Source organism: Pocillopora verrucosa, chromosome 2 (genome assembly GCF_036669915.1).
Source record: "Pocillopora verrucosa isolate sample1 chromosome 2, ASM3666991v2, whole genome shotgun sequence".
Classification (NCBI taxonomy): Eukaryota; Metazoa; Cnidaria; class Anthozoa; order Scleractinia; family Pocilloporidae; genus Pocillopora; species Pocillopora verrucosa.
In genome coordinates, this window is record NC_089313.1 from 7,629,868 (window position 1) to 7,652,029 (window position 22,162).

The 22,162-nt window shown below is 38.0% G+C and overlaps 2 protein-coding genes and 1 pseudogene across 2 annotated transcripts; 1 reads left to right on the forward strand and 2 right to left on the reverse strand.

Moving 5' to 3' along the window:
• LOC136279210 (2-(3-amino-3-carboxypropyl)histidine synthase subunit 1-like) overlaps nt 1-22,162 on the forward strand; it is a 490,303-nt pseudogene that overhangs the window by 292,768 nt on the left and 175,373 nt on the right.
• LOC131794035 (uncharacterized) lies at nt 2,940-11,622 on the reverse strand. Its single transcript, XM_066162275.1, has 5 exons — nt 11,299-11,622; nt 5,344-5,461; nt 4,102-4,251; nt 3,512-3,602; nt 2,940-3,365 (listed from the first exon to the last, which is right to left on the reverse strand). Exons 1-5 carry the CDS (start codon nt 11,620-11,622, stop codon nt 3,131-3,133), a joined length of 918 nt encoding a protein of 305 aa, XP_066018372.1. The 3' UTR covers nt 2,940-3,130.
• On the reverse strand, nt 13,974-21,159 carry LOC131794005 (uncharacterized). Its single transcript, XM_059111503.2, has 7 exons — nt 20,668-21,159; nt 20,219-20,336; nt 19,892-20,005; nt 19,691-19,804; nt 17,715-17,864; nt 15,389-15,479; nt 13,974-14,423 (listed from the first exon to the last, which is right to left on the reverse strand). The coding sequence occupies exons 1-7, from the start codon at nt 21,013-21,015 to the stop codon at nt 14,189-14,191; spliced, it is 1,170 nt and encodes a 389-aa protein (XP_058967486.2). The 5' UTR covers nt 21,016-21,159; the 3' UTR covers nt 13,974-14,188.

Below are 22,162 nucleotides of genomic sequence, written 5' to 3' on the forward strand. Positions count from 1 at the left end.
GCGATTGCAGGGTAAGTCTGCTCAAGCGTGTTCAAAGCAGCCATTACTAGGCAAAAGTCATAGGTAGCCGAATTAACTAGATTTAGTAATGTCTTGATCGCAGAATGATCATAACGTCTAGTGTAACTAAGCGCTTAATCCTCCATAGTGCGGCTACCTTGGCATACGCTTTTTCAGCATGATTGCAACGTGGGGCTTGAAAGACAAATCCCGATCCAATGTAACGCCAAGAATCTTGAGAGTTGGTTCATTTTCGATGGATCTGTCACCAATAAAAATATTGTATGGGTACTGAGATTTCCCCAGTGTCATTTCCTGAGTTTTGGCAGCGTTTACTTTCAGTGGTTCGCAGTAAACGAGAGCGTTAATCTATCTTTACTTGATTCAATGTAGATTCAAGAGTGCAGGGGCTTTCATGGGCTATATATTGCATTGTGTCATCAGCATATAAACGTTGGGTGGAGGTGGTTGGAGATCCACTTGAGTAATTGATATCATTCACAAAGGCATTATAAAAAAGCGGACCTAAAAACATTTTACTCGTTTAAAGCGGACTGATAGATATGACTGAATTAGCTTTGAGGCATAATCGCGAACGCCGTAAGCTTTCATTTTTAGTAGTAATAAATTATGACAAATTGCGTGAAACGCTTTGGATAGGTCAACAGCGACCGCCGCCATATCCTTTTTATTTTTAAGAGCCTGGCGCCAATTATCAGTTAGCTTTAATAAAGCGGAACAGCAAGAATGCCCACGCAGGAATTGCTTTCTCACCGCTTCGATTTTTGCGAGAAAAAAATATTTGTTTTAAAGAAGTATAACTCAATACAGACCTGTGTAAACTCACTTCTTACAATACACAAACATTACCTTCGTATATCAAAACTTTTCAACTTTTCTACTGTTAATTTGTACGAAGAATGCCTTAAATTTTGGAAAAGCGTTTCTGAGAGGAGTATAAAAATTATTAGAAGATGGTGTTTCTGAAATTATCTGAGACTGCTGCAACCGAGGCAGTGTCATCCCTCTGGACTTAAGTGTTTTGAAAGTCAACACTTGGAAACCTAAAATCATAAGATCATCGCTTGAATGAATATTTTTGGAAATATGACGCAACATGGAAGTAACATGCGACGTATTAAGGCTGCTAAAATATACCGACTGAGAGGGAGTATTTATGGCGGAAAACGTCGCAGCATTAATAGCATTTCTTGCACTCCACTTTGGCTTCATACTATAAACATTACCCATACCGATAAAAAATTAAATGCGTAGTCACCGCCAAAGGTAGGGCGCCAAAATGGTGACTATTAATTCAGATCCATAGATTTAGTCTGTGCTTGCCATGGCATCTAAAACTGTCGTAGCTTGAAGCAGTGCTTCATGGGAGTTACAGTGCACCCTCTCCCCACTCTCCACTCTAACTCTAAATCAAACATGGCCGGTCGAACAAACGATTACGAGCTTGTAATGTTGAAAAGACGTCTGTAATGCAGGCTATCAGGCTATAGATCGCAAGCACTGCTCAATGCTAGGAAAAGTTTTCTTAGTGGGGATTTTTTTTTCAAACATCATTGAACTTGTTTATTTGCGATATGAGAAAGTGGAAGAAGAATAAGAATATAAGAAGACGAGTATTATTTCTCAGTAACCTTGAGTCAATTTCTCAATTTGGAAAAAAATTGTCCACATACTGAACCATTGTTGATATTGGGATCGTTGCGTGTGTTTCTACAGTTCGCTTGACATTTCAGGGGATTGCCGGCAATGAACTACTCTAAAAACAGGAAGAAAAGTGTTTCAGTTAAGCGGCAAAGAGGTTTTCCATCCTCTCAGAAATTTAATCCTAAAGAAGGAGACGAAATATAATTTAGAAACAAGTCAAGTCATTGCCCCATATTTACTACAGACTGTTTTTAAGAATCTAATTTTTGAACTTAACACTATTAACTATTTTTCATCTTTTAACTGCTTTTTAACGTTTTACTTTATAACAAAATATTATGTTTATCTTGTGAGGAAATTAAAACAACTACTACTACTACTATTAGTACTACTACTACTACTACTTTATAACGCCAAAGTGTGGATACATTTTTTTGCGGTGAGGCTATGTTTGAGAAGGAATTTAAATCTTGATCATGTTAACTTTCAATTGTATCAAAATAATTCACGATGATAACCTAGCATGAAACAGCGCTTCTTTATTTCCTTTGGAATAAAGTTTCAAGGACACGTTCCAGATTTTGCGATAATAAGTCTTGAGAATTTAATGAAAGGAAATACATCTATGTCCTTATTTATTTTTAAAGCTTCAAGAGTAGTGGGGTGGGAGATAACAGACGGGCTGCCCTGACTACCTGTACAACCTCAGCACAATCAAGAGAGTTTTAAGCCTCTAGTCTCAAGTTTCTAGAAAGTCACTGTGTGGCGACCTAGAAATGCATATTTAAAATTATCTCTTGAATGAAAATTTCTGAAAAAAAGGGTAATAAGGTATCAATTGTCATTGAACTCCACGCAACATTTCAAGGTTTAATATTACGACAACCGAGGAGAGAAAGGGAATATTTAATTGCAGACAAAGTCGCAACTTGAACAGCATTTCTTGCAATTGCAATTGTGCTAACGACCAGGTTTATCTTTGATTTTCACCTGAGGACTCTACCCCTTTTATTCTTTCTCTATTCACAGTCTAGTTTTAAACGCAGACAGATAGCAAAGATCTCCACGTGCAACCGGAATCAGAAGATGTTTACGCCATTGAAATTCAAGGACCAGGATGTTTTGCCGCATAAAACACTTCAGGAGTCATTTATAGTGAAATGTTGTAATTAGCCAATCACACTCTTTTAACTTAGGTGCATTTCAATATTTGACAATTCTGTTTTTGGAGAACTGTTGTTAAAATAGTAATGCTTAATTGGAAGTGAAAGGAAGAAAAGGGACCTCGACTGTCTCCTGTACCGTTAAATGCTTCATTTCATCTAAACGCAGGTCGCTAGAATGGCAACTGTTAGTGCAAATTTGCTATGGTACCCAAAATATCACAGATTTTTTTGAGAGGATGACAGTATTCGTACAGTCTTGAATCGTCATGTTTGCTTGCTCATCTAAGAGTAGTTCCGATCTATTGATTAATTGGCAGCGGTATTTGCGGAAATATCTCACTGGGTCCTAGGTATCTATCTGCTCTTTCTTGTGTAATCCATTGTGGTTTGTTTACTCCTGCGTATCCAGCGAAAGCAAAGGAATCTCGGAAGTTTACCTGAAGAGGATCGGTAGCACCCAGTCTCTTGAGAGCGTCAATCGCAGGTGACATGTACTTGGAGGCTGAATCTTGAGTAGCAACCAAAACGATTTTACTGTTTTGAGAGCAAAGACACAAAATGCTATTATCTGTTGCATCACACGCACAAAAATTTTTCTTTGCTTCAATGGTGAGAAAAGAGTAGGGTGTAAAAAAATTTCCTTCTACCACAAAAATAGTTACTGATTAGTTGTAACATACTTGCCACTCAGGTTGTTGAGGAAGTCTCTCAAATGATTGCCGCTCGAGCTATCTGCAAAAGTATCAAATGATCTTGCCTCGAGGAAGACACCTGTACATGAAAATATTTAGTGCACCATATTATCATCTATCTTTCAGGTTTTTCCTTAACTCCAAAAAACTATAATGTAAAATTCTGCGACTTTACTTTTTTTTTATATGATAAAGTGCACACAAGCTTAGAGTGGATGTGAGGGGACACTTGTCCATGTTGCCTGTTTTATTTTTACACTCGCAATCTGCTCGCGCTAGTTTCAAATGGCGGTTGAAAGGGACGAGACAAAAGGAAAATTTCAACCTTTTCTGGCTAGCACGAAACTTGGAGAGCACATGTTGTCTTTTTCTCCTATTTCTAAGGTGATTGAACGCGAAGGCAGATGCAAATTTCTTCGCAACGAACGATGTTATAAGTCTCGAAATAAACCTCAAACCTCTCCAATACATGTGACTCATTTTCGGCATGCCTGGGCTTGCCTCGGCTCGAATGAAAAAGTCGAAAAAAATAACTATGATGATAAATAATAACTCCGATTCTACAGTCTATCAATTACCTGTTTCACCATCCACAACAACAACGTTAAATCCTCGTTTTTGAAGAGAATAATCTATCCCATCCACCTTAATGTAAGCTTTGCTGCGACGGTATGCTTTTCCCGGATCGTCGTTACCTTCGCTTCGAATATGAATGTCCAAAACATGAACTGCAAGAATAGGAAAAGAATGAATTGCTGGTTAGGGTGATCTAGCAGTCATAAATATAGGATTACATCACAGTCTCATACGATTTCACAAACATCGGCGGAAATCACTTAGCGAATAGCACCCGGCGAAAGTCACCCTAGCGATCTGGTTTCATTTTACGCAAACTTATCATAATCTTCGTGATAAAAACAATTTTCATTTCATTGAACGGTTAACGTTCCATAATTGAGAGGCTACACATAACTTCTGAATCCCCTTCCTTTTTCGCAATATACGAATACATCTTAGCTTTTATTTAACGTAAGTTTCATACAACAGGCTACACAAAACGAAAAAGTCAAATCGCCATCGGTGACTTTCAGTGGTGGCGAGTTTTGTGGTGGCGTGTTTGTTGTGGTGGCGAATTGACCGGATACCCATTACAGTTGCAAATGCTGCAAATGCTTTTATAAGTAAAAGTTTCACTTTCAAGGGGCGTTAAAAGAGTATCGACGGGTTTTGTAAGGTCAGGGCAGAGATGGTAACTTCTCACTAAAAATAATGATCACCATGTCATAAACTGAAAGTGGACGCATCTGCACCATTCATCTTTCATAGTTTTTTCGTTTTATCAAAGATTATTGATGGTTTCAATTGAAATCTCGGGCAGCTGTCCTCTCTGTCCATCAACTCTTTTCACTGAAGAATTGATTCGTACTTAGTATGTGTTTAACGAGTTATGGATGCACGCGGGAAGATTGGAGAGCACTTGATGGGCAATTAATGGAGAAATTATGGTAGTTACCGGATGATGAAGAATGAGAAGGACAACTAAAGCGAGTAAAAGCTCAAAAGAGAAAGGAAATTACTGAGCTATTCTGCCACCTTGCTTAGAGCATTATAAACACGTCATCAGTTCTTGGGTAAATTACATGTATTTCAATGAATGTTGTAAATATCAAAACAATGAATCAACCGTGTTTTGTTGCGGTTTGTAGATCTTAAAGAATCTATGCTGGTTTGTTCATCCTTTCATGTGAGAGGTCTTGAGGGGAGAGATTAGAACACTAAAAAATGATACATGAAAAATATAGCTCAGCGTAATAACTCACCCGTTTCACAGTAGTGTCCAGTAAAACCTGGTTTGCAGACACACTGATAATCGTCTTGCTGGTAAATTGGTCGACAGAATAGGGCTCCATCTAGACAGGGATTGCTCCTGCAGGGGCTCTATTCCACAAGAAAAAAATATTTCCTAAAATAACACAGCACCATAAGAGCAAAGTAAATGACGTGATCTGCCCAAACTCTTGCCTTAGGACATTGTGGCGTGAGACGTATTTCACGCGTTTGGCCACCCTGTAGCAAAATGTTTCAACGTGTTGCATGGTTTTTGGAAATGGTAAAATTTTGGTTGCAGCATTTTTGGATGTTGCAAGATGTTGCACGCGTTTGGCCAGCTCCTTCACATCACCTCACAAAACAATCCAACAATGCTGCCAGATTTTGCGTTGAAATGTTGCGTGCGTTTGGCCAGGCCTTTACTGCGTGAGTTTGAGCAGATCACGTCATCTACTTTGGCCGAGCTTTAAATTATTTATTTTTTAAATAAACTGCATTGCTGGGCCGGTGGGGGGCATTTCAAGCTATAACCCACCCATCAATTCTAGCGCAATTCTATTGGCTGCTTTACATTACGAGCAGCTTACTTGCTGCCGTACCCTCCCCCTCCCCCAAGGTGAAACGACAATGATAGTGTCCCGTGACATCACTTTAATTTATGCAAAATAATGTCACTTAATAATAATACTTTTTTGCCAGGTGGCACGTGTTAACGTGAAGGTTATCGAGATAAACAACAACATTGAAGTGCATTCATTTTCCATTTTTCGGGCAAATTTGCAATTCAGCGTCCGGGTTCAAATATATTCTTTGCTTTAAGAATATAGGAAAAGATTATGATTTTTAGTATAGAGTAAAAAGAGGCCATGTTCGATTAGCATCGCGTTTACGAAACTAGATTTCAACGTCCACACGGTTTCTGCCTGCATTTGTAAACAGTACCACGATCATCGACAAATTTGGACCATTTGCTGCAGAATCTCAAGGTTTTTACAGTTTTCTTTAAAAGATAGTTATGCCGCAAGCGTGAAGAAAGAGCGACTCTTTTCTCAGTCTAAAGAATCACTGCAAGAAACAACTAGCTTTAATTTAAAATTAAAGCTGAGGCGCTGAATCCTCTTGGCCAAATTACATTAACGTAGTAAATATAGAGCAAACGGTTCTCCTGGAGAAGAGAGGCTATCGACCACCGGCGCTGCTTGATATATTGAAGATTTTCCATAGCCAGTTGGTAACGAAACTGAGACATCGTTAACTTCGAAAAACATATCTATGACTTTCTTCGGTTCATCTTGAAATGTCTCTATCCCAAAACTTGTCGCTGTTGTCTGATAAGCTGACCATGAAAGCATTTTGTTCACCATCTTGTTCGTTAGTGTGAAAATAAATTACCAACTCTAGCCAATCAGAATTAACGAAGGAATCGGCAAAAGGAGTTAACCAATAAAAAGTCCTGGTATATTTTCTTGCAAAAGGGTGACGTCACGGAACACAATTAGTGTCAAGTTTGAGTGGACGTTCCCTTGCTTCCGTTTCACCTTGGGGGGGGAGGGTACAGCTACACATAGGCTACATTACGTGGTGCAAAATCAGCGGATAGTTAACCCCCGTCTACGTCAATATTTTCCTCTAAATACATCCGTCGTAAAGAAACAAAGCCAGCGCCCTCTTTCCCTAAGTTTCGAATTTTTCGACACCCTGCCGCTGCCGTTACTATCCAGGAAAAATAATCAATTATTAAAAATGATAATCAACTCTTACGGAAGTTATTTCAAAATTGATATGAGTGAACATGAATTTCTACTTTTGTATTACCTTAGATTAAGATGAAAGAATGTTTTCACGCTTGCAAAAATATATATACACAACCGTAGATGCCACAATCGACTTAGTTAAGTGGGGTACGTTCGCACTTACCTTCTTATTATAATGGTCAAAGCTGATAGTATGAAGAAAATTTCTGGAGTTTTGAAACTTTTCCGTGTTCAACAGCTCACACATATGCCTTCCGTCATGTGAAACCGCAGCAAAATTTACCGAATAACATTCTTGGTGACCAATACATCGAAAAACACACCCCATAGGCTCGGAAACCATAAAACTATCAAGAATAGAAGAATTTAGTCGCTTTGCAGGATCTCTGACAAAATATGCACGTTTTCCTCGTTTGTCATCTCGATTGAAGTGTTTAGCGCCGAACAAAGCGTCAGTACTCAGTGGTAATGACAGTAGAAAGGCAACAAGTAATTTACTGCCCTCCATCTTCCAGCGACAGAAAGAAAATCGCTTATTTTAAAACAATCACAGGAACACACTTCAATGTATTGCATCCGCTGTATCATTTCAAGTTTGCAATTTACCATCAAACCACTGAAATAATTCTTTACCGTCAAGACATAAAAAGTACCGCACGCAAAAACAGGCATCAAGTCAATAACGTAGCGCACACCAAAACAGGTTAGAAAGCATTAGTTATTGGTAATTAGTTACTCTTGAATGAAACTTAAGTTTTATTTAAACGGTTTATTTATGAAAAGCTATTTTAATCAGTCCGGGCCATAACCATTTCTGGATACTTGATGACGTCACCATCATGGATGTCGTAGTGGGACATCGAGGAAACTCACTCATTACTTTATTCGAGCCCTAGCGACTTAGTTCCCTACTCATATCCCATGAAACCTTGCAAAATTACAGAAGACAAGCAATTACACACAACAAGCAAAGAACTGATGGTGGTCGCGATGACCAGAAGGAAAAATTTAGATGAAAAGTCGGGTGGAGGTCCATGTTGCGAAGGGCTCGATCGAGGAATAACCTCTCTTTAGTTGAGGTTTTCAGGTATGCAACATTTGTTTTGATTCCTAAAAAAAATCTTTTAAAAAACTAGAATAAATTTGCTTCCAATTTGTCAAAATTCCAATCGAGTGCACGAGGTTTTTGCTCGAGTGCACTAATGTTGAAAGTCTGTTAGTGTGCAAACTACCAGACGGATTCCTTTGTTCAGATCCATCGGAGTATCGTGTAAACCATAAATTTTAACCATACGTTGTGACCGGCCAATTTAAAGTAAAAGGACAATTATTTATCGGACCTTTATAAGCCTACATTGTGAATTTCAGATCAAGCCAACAGCATGGATGAACACATTCAGTATCTCGAGACACTTTGTCGTCTTTGTGGCACAAATCTGCCACGGACCTGGGTCAGTGCTACAAACAAAGAATCTTTTACATCGGAGCTCTGGATGAAATTTCGAATCAATGTCGATCTTGACATCAGAGAGATTCATTCAGCCAAGGCGAATGCACACTAAAAAATAATTTCAGGAAACCACGGATCTAACACATAAATGTGATTATTCAGCGAGTAAGTTCTCCATCGGGCAAACATAAAACAAAGAAGTATCACATCTTCAGGTATCGTATCCGGGAAATGTGCGATAAGAGCGGCATGAAGATGAAAATAAAGAAATCACATTGGTGGAAAGCCTTGCCGAAGTGTCTCTATTACAGCATTCCGGAAACAAAGGTTGGAGTTTAACTACACGAACTGATGAGAGTGAAATTTTCGTCTAAAACCACTAGGGACTTGTCTGTAATTGTGAAACTCGTTTAGAAACACCGCTCGTGCTTTCACATTTTGCAATGATTACCTAAACAAACTTTCTATACAGGGTGTTCAAATCAAAGGGTAATTGTAAAGGACATATTATTGCTGACTAAAAGCTGTAGGACCGAATTTGTAGTGTTCTGAGACCTAGATTCTCCCGCGAATCGATCAATAGCGCGCAAAATACCTTGTATGATTCTCTTGCATTGAATTCGATCATGTGTATTCGTCTTAATATAGATTGTGACTACTTGATTTTATTTTATCCCACTCATGTATTTATTGGCGTTTATTTTCCAGGTATCATAATTTCAAGATCAAAGCTCCACGTGGAACACCGCTTGTTATTCAAAGTGAAGACGACAACACGTATGACTCGCATGCACTGGCTTGTCTTCTTCCACGAGAAATGGAACGCATTCCAGAGGCTCTACGAGAAGTCCAGATTTTCAGCAAATCGCAGAGAAAGACATACACTTTAGGAGATGTCAAAGGGCAGCAGATCGGCACGGTTCAGCACTTTCTAAACATACAGCTGCATGCTTTGCTTCGATGTGGCAAAATAACCAGGAATTGAAGGGTAAGTTACTGTTTTCTTGCTTTACTGTTACTTTTTCGTAAAGGCTTGATGGACTGAAATTGATAATGTCTATTTAAAAATCGGAGAGAAGCAAGATATTGTCTTTCCTCGACCTATACTGGAGAGAAATGAAATTGTCCCGATTCTGCAATCTTACACCTCACTCGTCCCAATTGTTATCAGTGCGCGTTATTTGGTTCAACCTTATTTAATTGGTTTTCTTGTAACCCAAAATAGGGAAACGGAGAACGGACAGTAACATCGAGGCCAAGCTCTACCCAGAAGTTCTCCAGATACAAACAGGCTGGCGGAGGAGCTTTTATTCCTGTGACGCTCTTGGTGAAAGGACCACAGCGTTACAAAGAATTTGTGCTAGAAAGAATCCGTTTTACTCTTCCAGAATGCGAGAATGTCGAGGACATGCATGTTGAATGTTTGAAATAAACGAATATTTTTAATGGTATCTTACGTCAAGTCCTAATTAGCGAATTTTGTTTCAGCTTACTACCGCATTACAACATGGCCGCCACAAAAAAAAAATCAGCTTCTTCTTGTTTCCAGCACCTCTCGGCCAAATTTGCTTTGTTTTGGTTTTGATCTCACCCAATCACAAAGCTCGAAACCGATATCCAGAAATGGTTATGGCCCGAACTGTTAATTTACATAACAATCCAACCCATGAAGATATTTGCAAAGAAAACGAGAATGTTATGTCTAAAATATGCTTGAAAGAATCCCCTGAGTAGATTCCTCCTAACTTGAGGGCCCGACGAGAACGGTTTAACTTATCGGAGTTTCTCTTCTTATGTTAAATGTCGAATCAAAATAATCATTGCTTATTTCTAACTCTCCCGTAGATTTCCCAAAAGGAAAGACTTAAAAACTTTTTCAAGGGTTCCTAAAATAGGGCCAAAACAAGGGAGCGAGGTGTTTTGAGGTGTAATTACTGATGAGAGTGTTCCGATCGCGTCATGACGGTCATGCTAAGTTCTTTGTTGAGGATAAAACTGAATTCTTTGACATTTCTTTAAGTAGAAACTAGCCTGCTGTGACTAAATTAAAGTTTTCAGGCCCTACAGACGTATATAAATCACGAGAACGTTCTGACCAAGGTGCAGTCTGATTCAATCTTAGTTCTTATACGTTCTCAAATTTTCGTGAGCTCTCTGTGGACAAATATACTGGAATAATAGAATCGGAGTATATCCAGTAAAAGAATTCAGAGAAGTTAACCTTTCTAGCTAATGTTGAAAAAAAGGTGGATAGTCTATTCATTGTTATTACAACGAGACGAGAGAATTTAAATTTTAAATTGGAGTCTAATTCTCTTGAATTAGAATATGTCCATTCTTCGTGTTTACCGAAAATTTAAAGAACCGACAAAGGAGGAAAAAGATGTGTTTGTTGAGTCTAACGGATATTTTTTAGTGGATTCAAAGGCTTTCTTTTTGCTTTAGAGTAGAATAGAATAGAATAGGATAGTTTATTTAAGGTCGAAGACGTAGGAGATGCTTGCACAAGATCTCGTTAACGTTTCTGAGCCATCAAATTCAGAGGCCCACTGAACAGTTAAAGTTTAAATCTTCGTCTTTCAAAATCAGACGATGATGAGAAATTTTCTACAGTTATTCTCAAATTGTATTTCTTTACCATTACCAAACGCCCTATATAAACATCTGCGTCGTTCCTTCAATAAAATATTATGTCCTCTTTGGAATGGAAAAAAAATTGCAAATTGAGATAAATTACCTACCTTTATGCCTCTATAAAGAACTTGAGGATCTTCAATGAAATTGTTCAGCCCAGTAAACCGATCAGAGTTGCTCAGCTGGCATTTAAACATCTTTTTGTCTTCACCAGGTCCAAAGTTGTATGACAAACACGAAGTTTCCTCCACACACTGCAGTCGACAAGAACTCTCAGAATCCACTTCAATTTCCTTGGTAACACTTCCGTTAAGCCGTCGTCCTCTTATTTCTTTGGCAAAGTTAACGGCTTTGTAGTTGGATGTTGTTAATCGACTTTCTCCGTTTGTTAAAGTAATCAATATGGAAGTTAGAAGGAACGTTGCGAACATGTTTTCGTGAGAAATGTTGCCAATTACAGTGATCTTGAGGGTTTTAGCTCTTTTTCATCAATTATTAACACAAAACCTTAGTACAAGTAGAAAAAACACCATGTTGATTAACTTAAATGCTGTAACTAGCATGACAGGGCGACATTTAAATCAAACAATAACATTCTTAGAAACTTATTCATGTTTTTGAAAATGATATTATTAGCCGTTTAAGGATGGTTTTCAACCAATTTTTCACTTTTAAAGAATTTCGTAAGGTGCCTCTGTTGAAATACGACGAGGGCAACGTAATAATTTGCACAATTCAGAAGAGTAACTTTAAAATCGTCTAGCGAAAGCTTATAAACAACATTCTATCTGGTATCCTTTGGTACAATGAACTGTCAAGGAATCAAAATGATGTGTTTTGATATTTTGAGGGAATGAATTCAAATCGTAAGAGTGAATTTCGTGGTAATATATAAAGAAATACGTAAAAGGAACATTGGAACCTTTTGGGACAACACACTCACGCACACCCATTCACAACACTTATGCCACAATCAACTTAGTTAAACGGGATACATTTGCACTTACCCCCTTGTTATAATGGTCAAAGCTGATAATGTGAAGTGGGTTACTGCTAAAAAGGGGTTCGACTGTATCATAAGCTAGGCTTTATATGTACAGTTAGGGTTTAAAATCAAAGTTCATGAAGAAAATTTTGAACTCCACATATCAGGCAACGAAGAAATAATCTATTTTTTTCTGCTTTGAAAGACCATATCAATAAGTAATGAACTTAATTTGATAGCAACAGCAGGCTCCAGGGTTATTTCTCTGTTAGTAAGACTTTGTTTGTTGTATTTTTGGGACCATGTTGGTTTCTCTGTGAGTTAGATTTTGTAAGCTATATTTTTGGGACAATAACATTGAATCTGCTGTACATACATTTTTAGTCGTGAAAGATAACATCTCCCTCCCTAAAACTTTTAGCAATAAAAGTTTTAAATTTTGGCGGGGCAAGTTACGTCCAAAGCGTAAGGTCCTGTGTTTCAGTAGGCTCGAAGCCGACAGCTGCAGAAGATAACAAAAATATTTGTATGAGAATTTAATCCAGTTCATGATAGTCAGTAACTATGTGTGGCATGGCGCAAGCCTAATCGTATTTTATGTATATTTTCGTAATAAAAATCGTTAATCTAGTGATTAGAAAGGTAGAGATGTTTTTTTTCTTTCAAAAATCATTGAACTTGTTTACCTGCGATATGAGAAAGTGGAAGAAGAATAAGAATATAAGAAGACGAGTATTATTTCTCAGTAACCTTAAGTCAATTTCTCAATTTGAAAAAATAATTGTCCACCGTAACGGAACCATTTTTAATATTGGGATCGTTACGCGTGTTTCTACGGTTCTCCTGACATTTCCGGGGATTGTAATTAAATACTAGAAAAACAGAAAGAAAAGTTTTTCAATTAAGTGCAAAAATGGATTTCCATCCTCAGAAATTGACTCCTAGAGAAGAAGGAGACGAAATAAAATTTTAGAAACAAATCAAGTCATTGCCTCGTATTTATAGACTATTAAACAGACTGTTTTTAAAAATCAAATTTTTAAATTAACACTTTTTACTATTTTTCATCTTTTAACTAGTTTTTAACTATGTAATAAAAGATATGATGTTTTTATCCCGTGAAAAAATTAAGACTACTTCCACTACTCCAACCACTACTTCTACTATTCAGATGATTAAGATGAGACATTTTTAAGTGTCAAAGCGTGGATACATTTTTTTCCAGTGAGGTTATGTTTGAGAAAGGATTTAGATCTTGATCATGTTAACTTCCAATTGTATCAAAATAATTAGCGATGATAAAACAACGACTCTTTATTTCCTTTGGAATAAAGTTTCAATTTAAAGACACGTGACTATTTTGATTTTCCAGATTTTGCGACGATAAGATATAAATGAGAGGAAATGCATCTATGTCCTCATTTATTTTTAAAGCTTTTAGAACAGTGGAGCGGGAGATAACAGACGGGCTGCCCGCACTACCTGTACAACCTCTGCAACCAAGACAATGTCAAGGCTCTAGGCTTAGGTTTCCACAACGTCACAGCTGTTTGGCGACCTAAAGAGTATATATAAAATTTTCTCTTGAATGAAAATTTCTGACAAAAGGCAATAAGGTATCAATTGTCATTGAACTGCACGCAATATTTCAAGGTTTAATGTTACGACAACCGAGGAGAGAAAGGGAATATTTATTGCAGAAAAAGTCGCAACTTTAACAGCATGATTTTCACCTAAGGACTCTACCCCTTTTGTTCTCTTTTATTCTCTCTTTACAGTCTGGTTTTAAACGCGGACAGACAGCAAAGATCTCCACGTGCAATCGAAAACAGGAGATTTTTACGCGACTGAAATTCAAAGACCAGGATTTTTGCCACATAAAACACTTAGGGACTGTAACTGCAGATTTTCTATGTTATCTAAAATATCACCAGATTTTTTTGGGAGGATTACAATGATTCATATAGTCTTGAATCTTTATGTTTCCTCGCTCATCTTAGAGTAGTTCCGATCTATTGATTAATTGACAGCGGTATTTGCGGAAATATTTCACTGGGTCCCAGGTATCTATCTGCTCTTTTTTGTGTGATCCATTGTGGTTTGTTAACTCCTGCGTATCCAGCGAAAGCAAAGGAATCTCGGTGGTTTCCTTGAAGAGGATCGGTAGCACCCAGTCTCTTGAGAGCGTCAATTGCAGGTGACATGTGCTCGGAGGCTGAATCTTGAGTAGCAACCAAAACGATTTTACTGTGTCGAGAGCAAAGACACCAAATGCAAAAGGGTGAGATCAGTTGAAAATTGGAGTAAAAAAACCCCCTTATCTGTTGCCAACACACGCACTAAAAAACTAGAAAAGATGCGTGTATATCATAACATTCAGCCATCAGAGAAAAGTTATGCATGTGTATATCATATTACAACAAAACCCTTCTCCCAGAGTAGGAGTCTCATACTAAGCCTTCCATCCCTCTACCTAACTATCTCTCATGCTAAGCCTTGGAGTCAACCCTTTCCCGAGTATATCTACTGACAGAAAGGTTCCTAGTGCAATTTTTGCGTTCTGCGACCAAATCATCTGCTCATTTGCATTGGGCAGTGAAACCATATCTTGCGATTCGCGGTTGTTCCGACGGAATATAATCCTTTTTTCGGGGAAAAGCTGTGGTTCTAAAAATATTTTCACTCAGGGAAAGTGTTGACTCAAAGAATCAGTGGAGATAGCGGCTCCCGTTGACGGGTTCCTGAAAGACATATGATTATAAATAGTAAATTGGTAAGGTAGCCTCCGAGAGCAGCCGCTTCTTTCTCTTTCTTTGCTTCAAAGGCGAGAAAGGAGTGGCGTGTAAAAAACAATGTAGAAAAGAGCGTCTTTCTACTCAAGCAGGATAATCGAAATGGAGGTGAAGGAAGCATTATCATCAGGTCGGGAGTATTTATTGTCTACCAAAAGTACTTAAATTGTTGCACGTACAACAATAGTTACTAATTATGAAATTGGGAGATCCTCGCAGCTAAGAACACTACTGAAACGAGTAGTTGTAAATAGGACCTGAAAAAAATTTTTTTTTCTTTTTTCAGGTCCTATTTACAACTACCCGTTTCAGTAGTGTTCTCAGCTGCGAGGATCTCCCAATTTCATCTTTCCACCGCAGTGCAAATATGTGAATTTTCATATATCTAAAATCTTCAGTTACTAATTAGTTGTAACATACTTGCCACTCAGGCTGTTCAGGTAGTCTCTCAAATGATAGCCGCTCGAACTATCTGCATAAGTATCAAATGATCTTGCCTCAAGGAAGACACCTGACATAAAAAAAAAATCAAATCGTCATATATATTTTCGGTTTTCTTTTTGCTTTAAACATGCAAATCTACAACGGAATGGTCTTCGTTTGTTTCAACGCGGCATCTATTGACAACACCTTGAAGTGGGAGCGGCGAAAAATTTTCCCTTTGGCTTTTTTTTTTCTTTACGTCGACAATCCGAGTACAATTTGCTTGTTCCGCTTGCTTTTACCACCGAATAGTGAACATGAGGGAAGACGAAATGATTCTAGCGTTGTCAATGACATAGCTTGGAGAACGGGCAACGTCTTTGTGTTCCCCGTTCTTCAAGAGTGAATTCACCCACGGCCCGCCTCGTGCTTGTCTCCGCTCGACAGGTGAACACTAGAAAATAATAAGTAGTGATGGTTATGAAAACAATAATCTGCATGAGTATCAAATGCTCTTGCTGCAAGAAGACACCTGTACGTGAAAATATTTAGTGCATTATCTTCTATCTTTCAGGTTTTTCTTTAAATCCGAGTAAGGATAATATGAAGTTCTGCGAATTTCCTTTTTTTGTATGACAATGTGGACATCATCTTGAAGCTGGACTGGGGGAATGTAAGATGCTGAATAGAGCACCGTGCCGAAAAGAGCACGACGCATAAATTATGACTGACGCGCATGTCGATGAGATTGTCTACAAACTCTTACTCTATTCGGCACGCACAAAACGCACATGGTTAGTAAGGCTGACGTCAAGTCCCGCACTCTATTCGGCACGCTCAGAAAACGCACTTGTTGAGGTGGATTGACTAACCGACTTAATTAAGACTGACCTCAAGTCTACTAATTTGGCATGGTCAGAAATCTCGCATGTCAAGTGAAAATGACTTCGTAAGTCGCTATTTCTAATTAACACGCACGTGTTAAGTAAGATTGACTTCAAGTCTCGCACTCTATTCGGCACTCTCAGAATCTCACATGTCGAGTGGGAATGACTTCTCGCACTCTATTCAGCGCGCTCAGAAAACGCACGTGTCAATTAAGGTTGACTACAAGTCTCATTCTCTATTCGGCACGCACAGAAAACGCGCATGTCAAGAAAAATTGCCTCAAGCCTCGAACTCTGTTAGGCACTCACTGAAAGTGCACATGCTAATTAAGATTGACCTCAAGTCACGTACTCTATTAGGGCTCGATACAGACAGAAGATCTGTGGATTTTCGATCCTATTTAAGAACTCTCTCTCTCTGAGAAGAGTGAATTCTAGTCTAGCACTGGATTCAACATTGGGATATAGCTCTTTTCTGTTACTGTTGTGATACTGTTATCGTTGTTCCTCGGCCTATCTGACAGTTGCGAATGATGAAGCTTGCCTGACATGAAGTTACACGTTTTGAGGTTAAAATTCAAATAGTTTAGCTCTTACATCGTCTTTTATTTTTTTTTAGAGAGAAGTTTTGATATCTTAATACAGGGACATCGTGAAGGATTTTGCAACTTGAGCAACAAGTTACAAATGTTTCTGTCTAGTGATTTTGATATTTTTTTTAAGCGCTTCTGATTATCAGCAATCGCAGATCATCTTCACCAAAACCGAGGTTTTCGTAAATTTTGTTTGAGATCACCCACCACCATCACTGTGTGATTACAACGTGGTAATGATGGGTATTACGCATTCAATTTATCTTCCATTTACTCTTACCATTTTCACAACCTGGCATTCTTAAAGTTTTATCGTCACCAAAATAAGGCAGTTCGACGAAGCCGTATCTTATCCGTATCGTATCCGCAATTTTGTGACAAATATTGAGTGACAACATGGTTCCAATTACATAATCAGTCATAATATATGTGTCTTACTCTTTTCGGCATAATGCTCAATTCGGCATTTTACAGGGACGACACCTGTCCATGTTGTCTGTTTTATTTTACGCTCGCAATCCATTCGCGCAAGTTTCGAATGGCGTTTGTAAGGGGCGAGACGAAAGAAAATTGTCAACGTTTTCTGGCTGTCACGAAACTTGGAGAACATCTGTCGGTTTTGTTCCCTTTCTGAGGGAGTGAACACAAAGGCAAATGAAAATGTCCTCTTAATAACGAACGATATTATACGTTCGTTCTCTTCCGCCGCGAAACAAACCTCTCCAATACATGTGACTCATTCTCGGCACACCTAGGGCTTGCCTGCGCTCGAATGAAAAACGCGGAAAAAAAAATAATGAAGATGATAAATTAACAACTCCAGTTCCACAGTCTGTCAATCACCTGTTTCACCATTCACAACAACAACGTTAAATCCTCTTTTTTGAAGAGAGTAATCCGTCCCATCCACCTTAATGTAAGCTTTGCCGCAATTGGGTCCTTTTCCCGGATCGTCGCAACCTTCGCTTCGAATATAAATGTCCAAAACACGAACTGCAAGTAAAGGAAAAGGATTACTTTCTAGTTAGGGTGACTTAGCAGTCATAAATGTAGGATTTTCATCAGGTTTACGGTCAAATCGCCACTACAACAAACTCGTCACCACAAAACACGCCTTAAGTTCAATCGCCACTGGTGGCGATTTGACTTTCTCTTTACGTGAAACCTGTCGTGTGAAACTCAAATCAAATTAAAAGAAAGATGTAATAGTATATTGCGAAAAGAAAAGGGACTCAGAAGTTCTGTGCAGTCTCTCAATTAATTAAACGTTACTCGTTAAATGTAATAAAACTTGTTGATATCACGAAGATTATGATAATTTTGCGTAAAGCCAAACCAGAGTGACTTTCGCCGAGTGATATTCGCCAAGTGATTTTCGCCGATGTTTATGAAATGGTATGAAACTTATATCAAATAAGGGCTGAGAAATACTGCTACAAAGAGCACGCATAAAAACAGCGAAGTTTATAGACACAGACTTGACGTCCTTTCTTTGTTTAGAGAACAAAGAATGTCGACTTGACCTTTAACACGAGATTTTTCCTAACAAACACAATTCGTAATCAAAACTAATGAAACTTATATCGTATAATAGCCTAGAATTTGAACTTCTACTCATTTTCCAGTTTTGATGATGCGAAATTTAGAATGCGCGCGAAATTTTGCTGAAAGCGACTTGGCGTCCTCTGTTCTATTTTGTTCCCTCCGACGGCCGCATTCGAATTTTTCGACCAATGTCGTTGCTGAAGGAAGCACAATCGTTAAAGGCTCTTTCTCCGGATTTCTAACAGCTGACGTTTTGATTAAGGAGCACACCCTTAAGGTAGTTCCCGAAACGCAAACAAAATTTTCGCTGTTAAATTTTCTCAATTCTTTGGCGACCATCGATGAGTTAACAAGTGCTCAAATTGCCCAAAGTGCGCTTCGAATTCGCTTCAAACTACTTTCTTTTGGTTTAGTATCTTGACTGGCCTATGAAAATTGGACGTCTGTAGTAGTATGTGAAAGCCAAAATAGGTATTGAATTATTATAACTTTATAACTTTTATTTTTCTTCTTTGTTAACTTCCGAGGGCCGGTTCACTTTTTTAGCATTTGGTGGTTTCTAAAGGAACCGTTTATTGAGAGACGTTGATAAAAAATTTCGCAACTGTTACAAATGCCTTTCATTAGGAAAAGTTTCGCCTTCAAGAGGCGGTGACATTAAGATGGTGACATTAAAAATCCGTTGAGATAAACCAAGAATAGATCCCGTCCAAATCAGAAACTAAAGTTAAAAGATTTTTCCCACGGAGATAAAATTACTAAGGAATTCTGCAACATTGCACATAGTATTCCACAATTTTACAGTACGAAAAAAATATGGAGCTTGAAAATTACTTGACAGTAAATTAAAAAATTACTTGACAGTAAGCAACCAGCGGACTGGCCGCGGCGAGCATGTTACCTTTGACCGACTCAATCCTTTACGTCACGAGCGTCAATATCAATATAGCCGTAACCGGTCTTATAAAAGAAAACATGATCCATGATATCTCTATCGTAAACGAGGGGCAACATATTCAATGCAAGCAATCTGTCTTAACACGGCATCTGGCGAGGCTTTAAACTCAAAATCCATCAGGTGGCTCGCCTATGAACCTGCTCAATGTCAAAACGTTTCAGAAACTTCAAATATTTTGAAATTCGTCCTTTGAATGTGATGTAACTCGTTCAATGAATCTTCTCGCAGCAAAAATAACGAGGCCCATACTTTTACGCAGTAGTCATGAAATCAAATCAAATCAAATCAGATCAAATACAAAATGTTGTTTACATACCAGTCTCACATCGTGGTCCTGTGTACATAGCGATGCAGGAACAAACATATCCATCAACTTGGTCAGTACAAGTACCTCCATTCAAGCAGGGATTACTGGAGCACTCGTTGATATCTTTGTGAAGGTAGAACAATTAATGATGATTTATTTGGCACACTTTTCAACAAAGTGTAAAAAATTCAATCTGGTTCCCTTACTTACTTGTTCCACAGTGAAGGCCAGTGTATCCAGCAAGACAGGCACATACATATCCATTCACTTGGTCATTGCAAACTCCTCCGTTTAAACAAGGATTACTGGAGCATTCGTTAATATCTGCGAGATAAAATTTAATTATAAATACGTTATTAGTAAATATCAAAACAGTCAATCAACCGTGTTTTGTTGCAGTCTGTAAATCTTAAAGAATCTATGCTGGCTTGTTTATCCTTTCATTGGAGAGGTCTATGAGATGTCTGGGTAGAGGGGGGAGAGATTAGAACATTAAAAAATGATACATGAAAAATACAGCTCAGTTTAATAACTCACCCGTTTCACAGTAGTGTCCAGTAAAACCTGGTTTGCAGACACACTGATAATCGTCTTGCTGGTAAATTGGTCGACAGAATAAGGCTCCGTCTAGATAGGGATTGCTCATACAGGGGCTCTATTCCACAAGACAAAAAACATTTCTTAAAATAACACAGCACTAATAAGAACAAAGTAGATGACGTAATCTTCCCAAACTCACTCTGTCAAGGCCTGGCCAAACGCACGAAAAGAAACAAAGCCAGCACTCTCTTTCCCTAAATTTCCATTTTTTCGACCCCCTGTCGCCATCAATATCCAGAAGGAAAAATTGATAGTCAATTCTTCACGGAGATTATATCAAAATTGATATGAGTGAACACGAATTTCCCTTTTTGTAGTACATGACATTAAAATGAATACACAACATGTTAAACGAAAATAGTTAAACGAAATACGTTTGCACTTACCTTAATGTTGTAATGGTCAAAGTTTACGCTATGAATAAAATTGCTGGAGTTTTGAAACTTGTCCGCGTTCAACAGCTCACACGTATGCCTTCTGTCATGTGAAACCGCAGCAAAATTTACCGAATAACATTCTTGGTGACCAATACATCGAAAAACACACCCCATAGGTTCGGAAACCATAAAACTATCTAGAATAGAAGAATTTAGTCGCTTTGCAGGATCTCTCACAAAATATACATGTCGTTCTCCTCGTTTGTCATCTCGATTGAAGTGTTTAGCGCCGAGGAAAGAGTCAGTACTCAGTGGTAATGACAGTAGAAAGGTAACAAGTAATTTGCTGCTCTCCATCTTCCAACGGCAGAAAGAAAATCGCTTATTTCAAACAAAACATTGACAGGAACACACTTTCAATGTATTACATCCGCTGTATCATTTCAAATTTGCAATTTACCATCACACCCTTGAAATAATTCTTTACCATTAAGACATAAAACGAACCGCATGCAAAAACAGGCATCAAATCAATAACGTACCGCACACACAAATGAGTAAGAACTCATTAGTTATAGTTAATTAGTTACTCTTAAATAAAAGTTTATTTATGATAACGACCGCAGAGAAGCTAAATTAATTTACATAGCAATCTAAACCATGAAGAGAATTGCAAGGAAAACGAAAATGTTGTGTCGAAAATTATCTTGAAAGAATCCCTTGAGTAGATTCTTAATAACTTAAAGGCCCAACCAGAATGGTTAGACTTATCGGAGTTCCTCTTATGGGTTAAATGTCGAATCAAAATAATCATTGCTTATTTTTATGTCCCCCGGAGATCCCGCAAAACGAGAGACTTAAAAAGTTTTTCAAGAGTTCTTAAAAATAGGGCCAAAACATGGGATTGAAGTGTTTGTCTGTTGAAAATTTAAAAACCATGTAAATTACCAATGAAAGTGTTCCGATTGCGTCATAACAATCAGGCTAAGTTCTCTGTCAAGAATAAAATTGAATTCTTTGACATTTCTTTAAGTCGGAACTAACCTGCTGTGATTAATTTAAAGTTTTCAGTCCTTACAGAATTATTTATATCACGAGAACGTTCTGAAAAAGGTGTAGTCTAATTCAACCTAGTTTTTTTTACGTTCTCAAATTTTTGTGAGCTCTCTGTGGACAATAGTACTGGATTAAAAGAATATTAGATTTAATCAGGGTACATTCAGTTAAAAAATCGAGAGAGGTGAACCTTTCTGGGTTATGTCGAGAAAAACTTGGATTGTCTGAGACTACCGCAAAGACAATGTCATCGCTCCGGGCTAAAGTGTTTTCAAAGTCAACTCTTGGCAACCTTAAATCATAATATCATCGCTTGAATGAAAAGTTTCGGAAATATGAAGCACAATGGCAGTTATTGTTTTCGGGCTATATGCAACATTTCAAGGCTGCTAAAAATGATCTTGCCTCAAGGAAGACACGACATAAAGAAATAAGTCAACATGTCAAA

What these genes read in the sequence shown, in the direction of transcription:
- LOC131794035 (XM_066162275.1), bottom strand. Translation starts at nt 11,622, where the DNA reads ATGTTCGCAACGTTCCTTCTAACTTCCATATTGATTACTTTAACAAAC. An exon ending in TTCTTTATAGAGGCATAAAG is followed by an intron (nt 5,462 to 11,298) that starts GTAGGTAATTTA and finishes CTTGTGGAATAG; the next exon opens with AGCCCCTGCAGGAGCAATCC. An exon ending in CTCAACAACCTGAGTGGCAA is followed by an intron (nt 3,366 to 3,511) that starts GTATGTTACAAC and finishes CTCTCAAAACAG; the next exon opens with TAAAATCGTTTTGGTTGCTA.
- LOC131794005 (XM_059111503.2), bottom strand. Translation starts at nt 21,015, where the DNA reads ATGGAGAGCAGCAAATTACTTGTTACCTTTCTACTGTCATTACCACTG. An exon ending in TTGACCATTACAACATTAAG is followed by an intron (nt 20,337 to 20,667) that starts GTAAGTGCAAAC and finishes CTTGTGGAATAG; the next exon opens with AGCCCCTGTATGAGCAATCC. An exon ending in AGGACCACGATGTGAGACTG is followed by an intron (nt 17,865 to 19,690) that starts GTATGTAAACAA and finishes CTTTACTTGCAG; the next exon opens with TTCGTGTTTTGGACATTTAT.